This window comes from Protopterus annectens, chromosome 9.part0 (assembly GCF_019279795.1).
Source record: "Protopterus annectens isolate FY-2018-M chromosome 9.part0, PAN1.0, whole genome shotgun sequence".
Classification (NCBI taxonomy): Eukaryota; Metazoa; Chordata; order Ceratodontiformes; family Protopteridae; genus Protopterus; species Protopterus annectens.
In genome coordinates, this window is record NC_056743.1 from 243,938,112 (window position 1) to 243,954,767 (window position 16,656).

The 16,656-nt window shown below is 36.5% G+C and overlaps 1 protein-coding gene across 3 annotated transcripts in view; it reads left to right on the top strand.

Moving 5' to 3' along the window:
* The window catches only part of MYBPC3 (myosin binding protein C3), a 627,853-nt gene that overhangs the window by 175,404 nt on the left and 435,793 nt on the right, over positions 1-16,656 (top strand). For all 3 annotated transcript variants that reach the window (XM_044082825.1, XM_044082823.1, XM_044082824.1), the window contains 2 exons: positions 4,671-4,803; positions 6,468-6,470. In XM_044082825.1, the coding sequence (XP_043938760.1) occupies positions 4,671-4,803; positions 6,468-6,470 (136 nt within the window). The remainder of the gene's footprint in view (positions 1-4,670; positions 4,804-6,467; positions 6,471-16,656) is intronic.

Consider the following 16,656-nt stretch of genomic DNA (forward strand, 5'->3'; position numbering starts at 1 on the left):
TATAATCTACTTCTCATGAAGTCATCCAGAATTTTAATTCTCTTTTCAGTACCTTAACTGTACAGATCTATTACCTGCAGTGGCTAGGAGATTGTTTTATAACGTATTAAACTAAGAGAAAAATGAAGAATCCCAACAGGAATTTGTTGTAGATTCTAAAGTAAATGTTTCGACCCATTCATTGCTGTCTTTGTTCTTGGGCCACTTGGTGTACTGGTTTGGATGTTAGATTTAAAATCCTGTTAAATGCTTTGCTTTTTTAATCTACACGTTAAGTGGCTGTTTAAAAGCACAATGTCATCTCAGAACATCATTTTATCCCAGCAAAACCAACTTAAAGCAGTCAGGTTTGCCCACGTTGACCTTAACTAGGTTAGTTGTCAGCTTTGTCTACCCCTTGAATACCTGCTGTTCTAAAAAAAGGCGACAACTTGTAATATTGTGGTAGGCATTGCTTAGGTTTGTCACTCTTCAAGCTTCAAAAGACAAAGAGGATCCACAGACAAATTACATGGAGAAAATAAATCTAGGAAGGAAACTTTAAAGAGCATGCATCTTAAAGTGATATTTTATGCAGTACTAATCCCATCCCCATCACTCCAACTACTTAATTTGATTTTATAGTGTGTCATATCCTAAAATTCCCATTGAGGCTTGCAATACTAATCTGATTTTTTTTCAAACCTATCTTTCTTTTATCTACATCTCTCTTTGCAAACCCATAAAATGAGTTTTGTTTTCTATATTCACTTATAGTAGGAGTGTGGTAAATCTAAGGCTTCATTCTTATAGTCCATCTGGATACATTGTCAGTATGTTTTTTTAACCTGACTCAGTCTGATTTGCATTAAATGCACACTGCTAAACTGTTAATCATAGCACTGTCATACCCTCTTCCACGCTCAGCAGCCAAATTACTGAATTCTGTTAAGCTTTCAAGATATAATTCCAAGTGTCATCTTCTACATTTCTAATTATAGGAAGGACTAGACCGCCAGCACTGTATCATGTTTTTGCAACTAAAATATTGCTTTATTTTGTGTATCAGTTTACCTGAATCTGCGTAAAATATGTATGCTTTTACTCCTTAATGGATACTAGAAAGCTGATGAAAGTTTGACATGTCAGGCCTTTGAAGTGTGAACTGTTAGTTACAAATGACTTTGGAGGGTAGCCAGGGAAGGGAAAAACAACATCACACCTTGGCAAGACAGTAAGGAGACTGTGGGTCTAGTCCTTCCTATAATTAGAAATGTAAAATGAACAGATAATCAGAACTTTATTGGTGTTCAGCAAACAAAGTTGTTATACATGAAAATAGTATTGGGTGATGTAAAGAGAATGCTGATGGGACCATATTATCATTTCTGGGCCTTTCATAAGATAAGTTTATCAGACACTAGTTGAATTTGCTGAATTTATTGTAAATAATAATGGGTTAAAGTTTAGGTGATACAAATCAGACCACTTCATACAAATTGATTTGGCAAGCTCCTCTATTAGGGTAAACATTAGAGGAACATATTTTCTTTTAAGTCATTTTAAGACATTTTAAGACCTGAAAAAATTGGCAAACGTGTGATGAACAAGGAGAAAGAAGTTGAGGGATCAGTAGTCACTAGAATACCATCTACATAATCCAAAGATTTGCACTGTATTTCAGATCTAATAACATCCCTAAAGCATCCCAAACATATACAAGCTGCAGATCCAGCAGGAAAAGTAAAGAGAACAGATTGTCCCTGTTCCAAAAACCAAATCTGAGATGAACCCATTAAAAAAGAATGAAAAAGATGAACTGTTATACAGGTATACTCATGTGTCACCCCAAAAACATAGATTCACTAACCCTCCATCATATACAAACTTTGATGGAACAAAAATGTTTGGCAAAATCTATCACTAAAGCAAAATCTGAATTTTCTGTTTTCCAGCTGTGACTATAAGATGCAGAAGATGTAAACATAACACCAGACAGCAAGAGTATAAAATATCTGGGGTGTAGCTCATAATTCAGTCTGACATAACAGCCACCAAGGGTTTTACAACCTTTCTCATAACTTTTTCACTGCCCTTTCCCACAGTAACTGCTCTTCACACAAGGTAATATTTTCACATACACACACACACACACACACACACACACACACACACACACACACGCTTCTCAGAGAAGAATGGTAGAATTCTCCAATTCACACATCTCTCTCCATGCCAGGGTAGTACTGCCACCACCCTGTCACCCTGTAATGGCTAGAGAGCTCAAGTTACCTGCTGCTCCTAATTAGTCCAAAAGCGAAATCATGCACAATAATTTCACTGGTAGTAGGCCCAATCAATCTAGCTTGGGGTTGGTGTAATGGTTAAGGTGTTTATTTCAAAGACACAAGGTACAGGGTTGGATTCTCACCTTAGCAATGGAAATTGGCTAGACGTAAAATGTCCCACAAGGGCAAATAGCCTAGTACTTTCCTATGAGAGCCATACCGTGTTAGCCTACACTGGTAAGTGATAACCATCCTCTCAGATAATAAACAGGAATAATAGATAATTAAAAAAAGTCCAGCAACAAGAGCTTAAAGGTGAATAAATAAACTTTTCTTAAATAATAAGACAAACATTGCAGCTACAGATTCAGTGCATGGAGGAGCAAGAAAGAGCACAAGGAGTATCAAAATAACAGTTAGTTATATAGACAGGAATAATTAAAGAAAACCTTAAGCTCAGTTGGATAAATAAATCTAACTACCTCAAGTTTAAAAAGTACTATTATAAGTTCCTAGAAGATAACAGGCAGAAACTGCAGATAGCAAACCTACAGATAAATGATGACCTCAATATCTTCCAGGCAAAGAGAAGACATAACAAAGGCTAGTCTCAATTATTTATATACCTTTCAGGTCATCACATCTGTTACCCATAAGCTCTTACATCATTTCCTTTTACAGAAAAAAAATATTACAGAAGTTTACTTTATTAGTTTTTGTTTCCCATAGCAAAAGTAACCAAGCAGTTCTCCTACCTGTAAAGAACAACAGTTTATTTACACCAGTCCAGAACAACAAAGACTACCAGACTACCAATACACATGATTTCAGCATATATCTCTTAAATGTCTCACAGTACTTGTCAGCTATTTCTTTGAAGTAGACTGTAATTACGTTTTACAGCCTTCTGTCACAGGAGATGCAAGCAGTTATATTTTACATTTCAAGTAGTAGAATAGTGGAATTTCTTTCCTTTCATCCCCTTTTACAAGAGAAAAGTTCTAAAGGTTACACACATACACTTTGCAGATCAAATGTGGCACTAATAGGAGTAAGAAAGAGAGAAAAAATACAAAAAAGATCTTTAAATCAGTTTTCCTTAGCCTGCTGTCAGCTGTGGCACCACAGTTTTAATCAATGAGGTTCTTGTCAGTTCAGAGTGTTAGTATATTTAGACAGTTGTCAGTGTCTTGCATTTCACAAAGGGAAACTAAGAGGGGCTTCTGTCTGAAATCAAAGCCATGTATGTAATTTTAGATGTCAAATTTTGGGGATGGCACTCAATAAAACCTGCTTTGAGAAAAAGCTCAGCTGTTAAATCATGAGTAGATTACGTATAAGAAAATGCAGCTATTTACTCCAGTTTAACGTTGTCAATTGTATTTTTATTTAGTTTCATTTTATTTTACTTTATTTCTTTGGTTTGTTGTAATTGGCACACACTGAAGTTGTGTTCTATGTGCATGTAGTTAATACATGCATTTTAATGTGCACAAACTGTATGTATACTTATTTGCTCCTGCTCTTGGGCTTTATACCTATGATTCTGGTAAGCAAAGACATTGATGGCGTACTGTCATTTGGGAAACAATATTTACCACCCCTGATTCTAGTATATGATCCAATAAAGGAAGAAAACAAAAGCAGGCTGGATGGGGAGACAGTATAAAAGAGGTATGCATGAATGGTGTGTGTGTGTGTGTGTGTACATGCATATGCTGTCTGTTTATTTAAAAATGTGTGTGTACATTTTAAAGAGAAGGGTGACAGAGATTACAACACATATATTTTAATATCCTTTGATGGCAGAGTCTTTATTCTGTTATGTCTATACTACAATGTCTGTCACTGCCATCTGATGAACAATTATATGCAGTCTTACTGCTATATTCTGAAAATATATTGAACTCTCTACTATATAAAGTGATTAACTTTATTTTGACTTTTATTCTACTACTTGAAATGTAAAGTATTTTATTTCCACGTTTTGCCTTCTCAAGAAAGAGTACCAGCTTTTTTTTTCATTTTGGTGCTCGTAAGTATTAAAATCAGTTATATTTGAAATTATATATACTGCTAAGAAAATCATTGCCTCATAGTTTCAGTTAACTACGCTGTCTAGGTTTAGGACTGTTTTATACATAAAGAACAAGTTTAACTGTTATTGAAATCATTACCAAATTTACCATTCTGTATCAATGCTGATATATTTTACTGCATACACAAACAGATGTGTCACGTTGATTACATGTATATAAGTACAGAAGCATTTCTATTAGTGTTTTGAGATTATTACACTCCTTTGATGAGCAGGGCATTTTTAAAGATTTCAGCTACACCAGTAATGTCTTTGATTCATATACCAGAACAAAATGACTTAAATAGGATCTGTGTTTGTTGCAGCATTCCTGAAGAAGTTAGATCCCGCTTATCAGATAGACAAAGGACAGAAGATTAAGCTAGTAGTGGAAGTTGCTAACCCTGATGCTGAAATTAAATGGTTGAAAAATGGTCAAGAGATCCAAGTGTCTGGCAGGTAAGGCACATGCATTGTCAGAAAGCAGTTCTTTATGCATTGTTGACTTAATGGTGAGAGATATTTTTTCCATTTGGGCATACTCATTTGAAAGATAACTTCTAGTCCCAAAAAATGTCAAAGTATGCTGATTACACCATTTTCACAGTTGCTCAGAAACTGTATAAAATATGTTAAAGAGTTGTTCATGATATACAATGACAGATAAAGAAAGAACTTATATTGGAACAGGGCAGAAAGCAAACAGAAATCTTCTTTGGAAGATTTGTATTTGTATGGTGGCTGTGGAACAACTGATAAAAATAATATTTAATGGGGCAGTCTGAAAGTATAGTGGTTACATTTTTATGCAACTTTTGATTCCAATGAATTGATTAGATACACTTTGTCAGTGGGTAAGGGGACATCTTTACTCAGAATTATCCCCAAAAAAGCAGAATATAATAAGAATGCCCATACTTTGACTTCATAGCTACTGACCAAACGCCTGCTTGCATTTTTAAGGGGTGGGAGTTATCTTTGAAGTGGACATGCAATGGAATGTTTGCATAGCAGAAATTAGCTCAAAGAGTTCAACTTTCCAAGGGTGGATGCCAAACAGTTTGGAACATAAATCCATTACAAATAAATTAACTGTCTTACTACAAGCATCTGAAGTTAAATTATAAAATACATTACTTGAAATAAATAAGTTAAACCATTCCTTTACCAAGTAAATACAAACAGCTTGCACTGGAAACTGAAAATAATAAAAAATGATAGATGGTCAGAAATATCTATGTAACATTTAAACTAATGTCTGTTCATCTGGATATATATATATATATATATATATATATATATATATATATATATATATATATATATATATATATATATATATATATACTTTTTCTGACTATTTATCTAAAATAGAATGTTTGGGTTCCTTATATGTAGCAGATGTATTCCAAAGGTAGCTTCCAACAGTAACTGTATAAATTCCCAAACTGGGTTTTCTGTGACTTTAGTATAAATTCAGAAAACTCCTTTCTTGTTTTCACAGTTGCAGGTCCAAGGGAAGGGTAAGATTCAGCAGGTCAGAGTGCAAATAAGGAAATCATCATGGGATCTATTGCAGAAACCTCCAAGCAGACTCTAAAAACATTTGAGAAAGTATATTTCCACAGTAGCAAACTCAAATTTATACCAGTTTATAACTCCTTTTAAAACAATACATATTTATTAAAAATGCAAATATATGCATATTTTTTTTACTTTATCTGTTAAAGAATTATTACATATATTATTAGAACCTACTGCAGCATGTTACTTTTTATGCATTTTCTTTTCAAATCCTAATAACGTTCTTTCAGTTTATTATAGTTTTTCTCACAGTCTGTATAATATTTACTCATAATAAGCAGGATGGACTGCAGACAGTAAAGACAGTGAATAATTGTTTTGTTCTTTATGTCTAACAGTCCAGTTATCCAATAACTGCAGAGAATATGAAATGTTTTGATAGATTCTGGCAACAGTTAATTAGTGATAACGTTTGTGTTTAATTTTAAATGAATACCTCAGTTGGAGTGCATCTTGTTAACATTTGATTTCTCTGTTTCAATTCTCTTTTTCAAATTGCCATCACCTGCTTTGCTGCAATATCATCAATCTCCAACCAGCAAGTAAGTTGCTACATTTTTTATCATTGAATTTTTGAGCATACACTTCTCACTGATTCTTTAATCTGCACAATGTTTATTGTCTACCTATTCAGTCTTTCATTCATTCATTTCTGCATTCTTTCCTCTGTTTACAGAGCAAGTGATCTTATCCAAAGTAATTTTTTCAGGCATAATCTGAGATAAATATTTTACTTCGGGGACTAAAGCAAATAACATTTCATACAAAATGTAAAGTAAACTATACCAAAGCAATACTGCAGTAAATGAGATATACAGCAATATACTGTGCGGGGGTAAATTGTGTAGAATATGAACAGCAAGTTAAAAAGGTCTTATTAGATGTAATGAATTCAGGTATAATAGACAATATACATAGCAGGAAAGTAAATGCACAGTTCATGTTCTGGTATTTGCATTTTTTAAGAAGATAGCATTTTTGTTCAGTGGAAAATGCCCAAAAAATCTAAGGAGTTGGCTGACATGAAAAGGGGTCTGCAGATAAGACCTAGGCTCCAGTGGCCATCTTACAGACAGGAAAAGAAAGATAGAGACAGAGCAACAACTGGATGCAAAACTGGAAATTCCACCCTGGTTTGGCACCTATGTCTCTAATGGACACAGGTAACATGTAACTGGTTCATCTCCAAGGCCCATTCTTACACTTATCAAGGGTATCTGAATTTGTCAGAGATTTGGGATGCATGGCTAGGCTTAAAAAGGCCCTTGTGGTCATTAGCCTAGTAAACACTTATGAACCTATGAAAGAGAGAGAGAGAGAGATCCAAAAACAATGAATGGTGCCAAAAGTGACAGATGGGAAGAGTCATTGGCAGAGTGGAACATTTGTGTGTGTATTAGATCCAAGAGAAAGATAGTGAGAGATAATATGTAAGCAGTGAGCATAAGAAAATGAGATATACTGGTTCACAGGCTGGGAAGAGAACAGTGAGTCAATAGATTTTTGAGCAGTGTTTGTAGTCAGTTACAATTAGTAGAGGATGTAATGGTAAGAACAGGTAAAGTATATGCAAATGATGGAATATATATATATATATATATATATATATATATATATATATATATATATATGTACATACACACCATTTTCAAGGCTAGTTCTGGCTCAGTGGCAATGTCTGAGGCAGGCCTAAGTTGTGAGTTAAACTCTTTCACGTGGAGGCCAAGGTGACTGCAAAAGAACAAATTAGGAAGCTGGAAGCCAAGAAAATGTTAATGTATTAAAAATAAACAAGGAATATTCACCGTAACCATGAAAAAATATAAGACAGCTGTTATGGTTTCTGATTTATAACAAATTATCCCACAGGTATATAACACTTCAGATTTTTTTGTTTTTGTGAACTTGCACACTGTAGTAACGCTATGCTATTTTCTACTAGTGTAATGCTGCAGTCACTGTTAAACAGTTGGAAGCCCAGTTAAGATTGCTTTGTTTTTTAGGGATAATTAGTGGGTAGGAAAACCAGTCAGTTTTTTGATCACCTTCCTGTGCCAACTTATATCTCATCCTTAGCCTTAAAATCCACCTCTTTCAACCTGGCTCTGTAATTGTGTAAATCCTGATTAATCTTCATACTACCTACTCCTCTCTACCAACTCCCTCTCTTTCAGCACATTATTTCTCCCACTAAGGGTCTATATTTGAATGCCAAAACCTCACTTACGCAAATCCCGAAAGGCTGACACATATATAGTGAACCGCAAGAACACCGAACGTCCTTAAGCACGAAATTCAAAATATCGAATTGCCATAGTTGGCTAACTCCACTGCCCGATAAGTGCTGCCTACCAAACAAAATAAATATGAATGTATTACTATATATGCATTACCTTAACCCACACCCTAACCCTAAGGTCAGTAACTATTGCACATTTACATTAGGGAGCTATACCGGATAAGGGAATCTCCTACTGACGTTTTAACTCACTAAACGTGGTGTGGACAACTATGGCGATTCAGTATTTTGTATTTCGCGCTTAAGGACGTTCGGTGTTCATGTGGTTCGCTGTTTATGTGTCGCCCTTTCGGGATTCGCGTAAGTGAGGTTTCGTCATTCTAATAAAGACCCTCCCGCTAATGTACCCTTTCCCTTCTCTCCTCTACTTCATTACCGCTCTCCTACCTTTTTATTAACTTGTATTACATCCTTTGCTTTTTTTTTCTTTTTTTCAATAATTTTTTATTAGAGTTTCAAATCAAGCATAAACAATAATAAATTCTCAATATGAATAACAACTGATGTTTATATCAAACAGAGTAGAATATGAATTAATTTCTTCTCTGTAAAGGAAAAAAACATATGATTAACTAACAAAGCAAGTATTTGCAAAGGGTGTCTGTACATACACAAATAAACATTTCCAACTGATACCATAGAACAATCATTCTTTTTTTTTAAAGTTCAGTTAGTCCTTTCCAGGAATTATATGAGGAAGTGATTCTTGTGGTTCTTGTTCTTATTGTAATGATCTTGGCTAACTTCTGTAGCGATGTTTTTGAATTCATTAAAAGAGGGAACAATGTCGCTTTTCCAGTTCCTTGTTATTACTTTCCTTGCAACTAACAGTATGATCCACAAAATTGGATATTTCACTTTTGAAACACAATCAGGTATTGGAGCATTGTAAAGAATCAAGGATTTGGTCAATATAAAATTATCAGAGACATCCTTTGAGATGCTGTGAATCTGCATAGTATACTAAATATGTAATTATTCACAATGTAGAACACATATAAACTGCTATAACTCTGAAATGTAATATTGTATGTAAATGCAGCTAGCTTTTACACTGATACAGACTACCATATTACTGTATACTGTTACTATGGATTTCGAAGTGTCTTATGTAAACAAAACTGCCAGATGAAAAATTTACATAGTATTTTAGGCGTTTTTCTCCCCGGGCCTACGCTGAAAAAGGACCTGCGTCTAGTCGGACTTTCCCAGTAAACAAATGTAAAATAAATAAAATAATACATTTTATTTCCAAAATGATGAGAAATATGGTATGATTTCTATCAAGTTCAAGACAAAATATTCCAGTTTCATATACAACTTTCCAAAAAACTATTAAGCAGCAAAGTAAAGATATGCAATTCTTAAAACTAGATGACTTAATGCAGTTGGAATGATAGCATGCTATTAAGAGTCTCACATGACATCCTTGAAGGGATATCACTATTGTTTGTCATATTTCTACACCTGAATGAATCAACATACAAGTATAATTACCTAAATCTGCTGATAAAAGTGAATATTCAACAGCTTCCCCTCTACACTCAAAATCCAATTTGGTTACACTTAAGATTATGGCCATCATCACCTAATATCACATAAAATTATCTTTAACTTGAAAACACAAAACACTAAATAATGAGGGATTTGTTCATTACTTAACTCAGAAAATATTGTCATAAAATTTGCAAGATTTGTGAAAATGAAAAAATGATGTTGAGGGATGAAAACATTTTCTTTTTGGAAAATTAGTTCTGAAATCATTAAAGCATGCCTTAATGTTCACCCCAGCTTACACAGGCAGTGTCATATAAACGGATACAGGTTGTGTAAAAAACATTTGCATGAGTAGTTTCTCCATATTAGGAATCTTTAAGAAAAGTGTCAGTGGCTACATTCCACAGATTAGTATTGCTGCGTACCACTGGATCTGGCAAGACTACATTTAGTTGAAATGAAAAGTCAGTCAAGCAGAAGGCAAATGATTGTAAAAAATTATTGTAATCTGCTCAGCTTAAATATCTTAATTTGTATTTCTTGCCCCACAGAAGAACATGGGGAAATTCAGGTTTTAATTTTTCTGAAGAGAATAACCAATTGTAGTGCATGGAGCAAGATGATTATGCTCCGATATTCAAAAGAATATACTATAAAAGCACAAGACTCGACCTTAACAAATGTTAAGTACCCCCCACTGAAGTTGTTAATGTCAGGTCCCAGGCTAGGCATTGAAATTGGCCAGTACTGATCAGCAAATGACAATGGCAGAATAAAAGATTTCTATCTGCCTGGTGTCCGTCATTTACATATCCCTGACTTCATGTTTAAACTTATAAAGTAACTAGAATAACAAAATGTGTGTGCATCTCATTTTCCAAAGGATACAAAGTCTGAAACCTAAATGCATGCCATTATTTAGTGTCTTCAATCCTCAATAATTTGTATCAAAACCATGGACTTCATGAGGGACACACCCAACATGAAGCAAAAATTTGTACAGTTGGGAGGCATGGAAGGTGAGTGCAAACAGAAAGGACTGTTACACTGTCTTCCAGACAGCACTAAGTGTTTTACAGCTTTGAAAGCCAGTAAAACACGAAGCTTTTTTTTTCATTTTCACTATAAGTGGTAGCACATGAAGCAGATAAAGCACACTGCAAAGAATTATGAGCAGTTAGCTGATGTGAACCAAATATTATGTGTTCTCAACACAGTTGACAAAATTCCCCTCTCCAGCTTTGCTTTCTAGGTGAATTCCTTGGCATCCACATCTCAAACAGATAATAATGTGGCTAGCATCGGTGAACCGCTCATAAACCTTTGTATATGCATAGATGCTCAAGTCGTAAATTGCTTCTAGTTTGACAGACATGTTTGCATTTAACCAAGTTCTAAATTATTCATCAGCAGAGATAAGTGAAGATTTTTCTTTCATTTTCTTATCTGTTTTAAGTTCATTTTAACAGTCTGCATCTGTTGTAGTTAAACTCTTTAAACCTCTACAAGAAATTCAGATAAATAGCTACCATACATTTTGACATTTAACTGGTTCAGCAGTTGATATTAAATTCTAGTTTCTTCCTTGTGAGGGAAGCAAGAGTCACGCTTGGTCAAGAGTTGTGATTGCTTTAAGGCAGTTCCAGGGCAATCAGCAATTTAGTTGGGTGTTTAAAAATTTCCCACCCTCTGTTCTTTTAAACTGTTGCTGGTTTGAGATAGAGCCATGGCATTCAACAACAGAAATAAGTGAAGATTTTTAATTTCATTGTTTTTAAGTTCATTCTGTTTATATCAGTTTAGTTCAGCTTTGTAACGCCAGTAAAGAGCTGCATTACATTTTTTTATTTAAGTGGTCTAACTGTTGGCATTAAAGCTTAGTTTCTTTCTTGTGAGTGAAGTGAAAGTATGGCTAGTCCAGGAGTTGCGATTTTTGGTCATTCAGTATCAAAGTTAAGTGTTTAAAAACTTTCCCCCCCTGTTATTGCTGCGTTCTTAAAACTAATGTATCTGTTGTTGTCTATCCCTTAAACTAATCTGACCATTTAACTGCCTTCCTCTCCCCATTTATTGGCTGTTGGCAGTAAGCACAAAGGTATTATTTTGTAAAGGGTCTCTCCTTAACATATTTAAATCCATTTCCCCTCTCACTATATTTGATATACCTCTTAAGCTCCCTGTCCTTACTACAGATTTGTCTTTGGTAGCTCCTCTTGGTCTTGTCTTATCTGCTCATAATGGTGAGCACTACAGGAACAAACGGGGAAGTTCCTCTCCTTTAACAGCTAAAGCTAGAAATGCTTTTTCGTTCATATCATCCTACCTGTATGGTGCTGCATTTACTTTGCCTAAACACCTAAACACTGAACAAGATTGAAGATCAGCCTGCTAGTTTTGCCTTTCCTGCCAGCCTAAGACAGTGTACAAATGCCTTATACTCATAGATATTGAACATAATATACATACATACTTATCACATAATAATTCCATCTGTGACAGGTATAAATAATTAATCTAGATGCTTCACTCTTACTTAAAACTTTCCCTGTGAGCTTCGTACTCCTCCACCATGATCCCTCTCTAATCACACCAAAATGTTGTAAGCTGAGGCTGTAAAACAATTACTCCCAAAGCCTCCTAGACATAAGATTAAGTCTCAGCAGAAATCAGATCACTCATCCACCTCATGCATACCTCTCATAAATATTTACTGAGCAAAGACTCTCCATCTCCATCATTTTAAACCACAACAGCAATAGTAACATTTTAGTGATAGGCAATTCTATTGTCAAGCACACTGATTTGTTACTCTAAATGCTTGTCAATGAGAGGGTGAGACTGAAATGTCTTTCAGGCACCTGGATCTCCAGCTTTAAGAGAACCCTAAGCACCATAACTCTTGGCAAATATGATGTGACATGGTAATGGTACATGTAGGGGTGAGTGACTTGAGATGTAAGGCCTTAAGTGATATGTAAAGAGACATATCAGAACTTTCCATGCATGTTCCAAATGCAGATAAGATGTTAGTCCTGAGTGGAATCCTTCCTTCATCTCAAATAATTTCTTGATATAAAGAAAATTGTCTTCAATAACTGGTTAAATAGCTGGTGTCATTCTTGGGGGGGGGGGGTTCATTCATGTATTTGTCAGCACTGGATGACACATTCAACACTCCAGCTTGCTTCACTAAGGATGGCCTGCAACTCTCATTTCAAGGCTTCAGCATACTTGCTAAAGCCTTTGTTGCCCCTTTAGTGCCCTTTTAGGGGGAAAACATTTTATGGACATTTCAGCATATCTAACATAGTAATCCAGAAATTGGATCACATTAAGGTGGCTCTCCTCAATGTCAGAAGTCTGAACAATAAATTGTCTGATCTGGAGGCACTCCTCCATTTGGAAAACACAATGTCTGTATAGTCACTGAAACTTGGTTTAAATGTAAAGCTTGCCCTCTTTCCACACCAGGGTTTGCACATTTCATGCTGACAGACCCAGTGGCAACTGCAGTGGAGTCTCTCTGTTTGTCAAGGAACATATTACCCCCAGGGCAGTCCAGAACAGAACTCATTGAACTACAGCTCATTCTAAGTACGATCAATTGTCTACTAATAGCTTGTAACAGTAGACCTGCTTTGTTCTTTTTTGGCCATGCGAGATTCCTGAGAGTTCTAAATTATCTCCCTGATAGCAAAAACTTCCATATTTTGGGTGACTTTAATTACCCTTCTTCAATAAACTGGAACATCAATATCTCCAATGCAGGATATGCCCCAAAATTCCTAAGAATAACAAAAAAAATCCCCGGTAAATATACCTACTACAGGATGAAAAATTCTTGATCTCATTCTTACAAATATGGCAGTCTCTTGTACTTACTTCTCTAAAATCTCCTTCCCAACGAAGTCTGGCCATAAACTTGGGACCTTCTTTAAATTACCAAACCTTCTACAGTAAGCCCTACTGAATTTAAGGACTACAAACAAGTCAACCTTAACCTATTCAGCGATGAGATTTCAACATTAACTTATGGCTCCAACCTCCCTCACCTTAATACAGCAGAAAACTTCACTACGGAATTCTACATCCATTTATTAAACTGCACAGAGTTGGCAGTCCCTACCAGATCCAAGTATTACAGGAAATTCAAATACAAACCTCCCTGGTGATTCACCACCACAAATAAACTATACAATAAAAGAAAGAATCTCCTTAAATTATTTAATAGATCCAAAACCCATCTTCTTGAGAATAATCTCAAAACATTACAAAAACTGTAGAACACTATCTGGTCCAGTAAAGGAGCTGATGAACATAGACTGGCCTCTGAAGCCAAAGATAATTATAAGTGTCTCTTTGGTTATGGTATAAAAATTAAAAGAATATGAGTACTTTAGTCCCCAAATTTATCTTTTAAGAATCATTTACTGAAAGAGCTCGCTGAGACCAAAAATACTTCCTACATGGTATCTGACAATATACTTGGTTGTCTAATAGTGCTAAACATGCCCTTGCAGGAACACTCCATAAACATTTTAATCTTTGTTTAGCTGCTGGCTTTACCCTAATGAATGGTGCAATGCAGTGGTGATTCCCCTCTGTAAGGATGGTCTTACGACTCTGGGTCATTATAGACCTATTAACCTTCCAAGCCTCATGTGCACAGCAATATGATGTACTATAACTAACCTCATAAACTGTAATATCAATGATCTTGTTAGACTTGACTCCCAACTGTGAAGTTTGTTGAAAGGTAACTTCTTTGATAGGACTGTGGTAGATGTAGATAGTGCGCATGCAGTGCATGTGGTGTATCTTGATCTGACAAATCATACACCAATGCACTGTGTGAACAGATACACAAATGCATGGATCTCGCCATACCTAATAGAACCAAGACACTCTCCTCAAAAAAAAGGAAGCCAATCTGGTGGTCTCCTGCCATAAACAAACTCTACAACAGAAGGAGGAAACTGATGCGGAATAAGGCGAAGTCTCAAGACTGGAAAAACTCCCTTATCAGCCTCAACAAAAAGTTGAGATCCCTCATCAGATCCTCTAAAACTAGCTATGAAAACAGAATTGCAGCAGATAGCAAAGACAACTACAAGGCCTTCTATAGTTATGTAAATAATCTCCACGGCAATACCCAGATTTTCTCTGAGCTACTGCATAATGGTACCTCCTATACCAAGCCAACAGATATTGCCAATATACTGGCCGACAGATTCAGTGTTAACTTTATCCCTCTCTCCCCCCCAAAGGGCCAATCACAATACCAGTAGATTGTCAGGCACCCAGTATTACTGCTGTACAGGTTAAAACAGCACTGTCCAAGGCCAAGAATACAGCTTCTATGGGACCTGACAATATCCCTGGCTGTGTTCCAGATAAACTACAAAGTGAACTGGCACCTTACCTGTGTGCCCTGTTCAATCACAGCCTCACCTCAGCCTGTGTCCCTACCGAATGGTGCACTGCTACAGTCATCCCTCTCCACAAAGAAGGAGCGACTACAGACCCCAGGAATTATCGCTCCATTAGCCTGACAAGTCTGATATGCAAAGCCATGGAACGCATCATCATGGACCTAATAAATAAGGATTTATGGAATCACCAAACTCTGGATTCTACACAGTTTGGTTTTGTGAAGGGTAGATCATATTTGCTCAACTTTGTCAACTTCTTTGAGTCAGTCACCAGAGATGTGGCTGAAGGCAAGGTGATTCATACAGCCTACCTTGATCTAGCCAAGGCCTTTGATATAATTCCCCACACAGGAATCATAGAAAAACTCACTACGCTAGGCATCAATCCCTAAATCACTAGGTGGGCTGCAAACTGCCTCACAGACAGAACCCACAGTGTGAAAGTAGTTGACTCCAAGTCAGACTGCTGACCAGTCACGAGTGGAGTCCCACAGGGTTCAGTCCTGGATCCCCTCCTGTTTGATATCTACTTCTCTGAAGTCCAGGCCAGCACGAAGGGACTCTGGCTGACAAAGTTTGCAGACAACTGAAAGTTGGGAGCTATTATTAACTCTCCAAGTGATATTGACAACCTACAGAAAGGCCTCAATGAGACCAATGACTGGTGTCAGAATCATGGCCTTAAGCTCAATGCCAAAAAATGTGTTGTCATCCCCCTTGGGAAAAACCTGGTTCCCTTGAATTACCACATTGATGGTAGTCCACTGAACACAGAAGGAGTCAGAAGAGATCTGGGAACACAGGTTGACAGCAACCTCTCTTTTGACCACATGTTGCCACTGTGGTCATAAAGTCCTATGTGGCACATCTCATTACTAAGGGTTTTGCATCCAGGAAGAAAGAGGTCATTGTCTCCCTCTATTCTTCCCTCATTAGGCCAATCATCGTGTACAATGCTCCATTTGGCATGTACCTCACTAGACACCTGCAACAACTGGAGAGGCCACAAAAGTACCTCACAAAGAGGATCCTAGGCCTTAAACACTTGTCCTATACTCAAAAACTCCAACTATTATCTGTCTCATATCACCTACTTAGAGGCAATCTCTGCTTGACTTACAAAGCCATGTCTGACCCACCTCTGTTAGAAATGCTACAACTAAAGAAATTCCAGTCCCTCCACACCACATGCTCCAGAGACCTCAGCCTCATTACCACAATCAACAGAACATGCTGGAGGGACAGGTATATAACCCAGAGACTGCCCATGCTATGGAATAGACTTCCCAAACATGTCAAGCAGAGCACCTCACTGACTCTCTTCAAGAGAAATCTTGATGAGTGGATGGGAAAGTGGCTCTACTCGACAGAGGCACTAGGAACTAAGGTCAGGTGGCACAATGCCAGAGTAATCCTATGGGCTAGGCTTGTAAGGTTCCAGGGCCATTAGCCTAGCACACACACTTATGAACCTAGGAACCTATGAAATGCATTTCACAC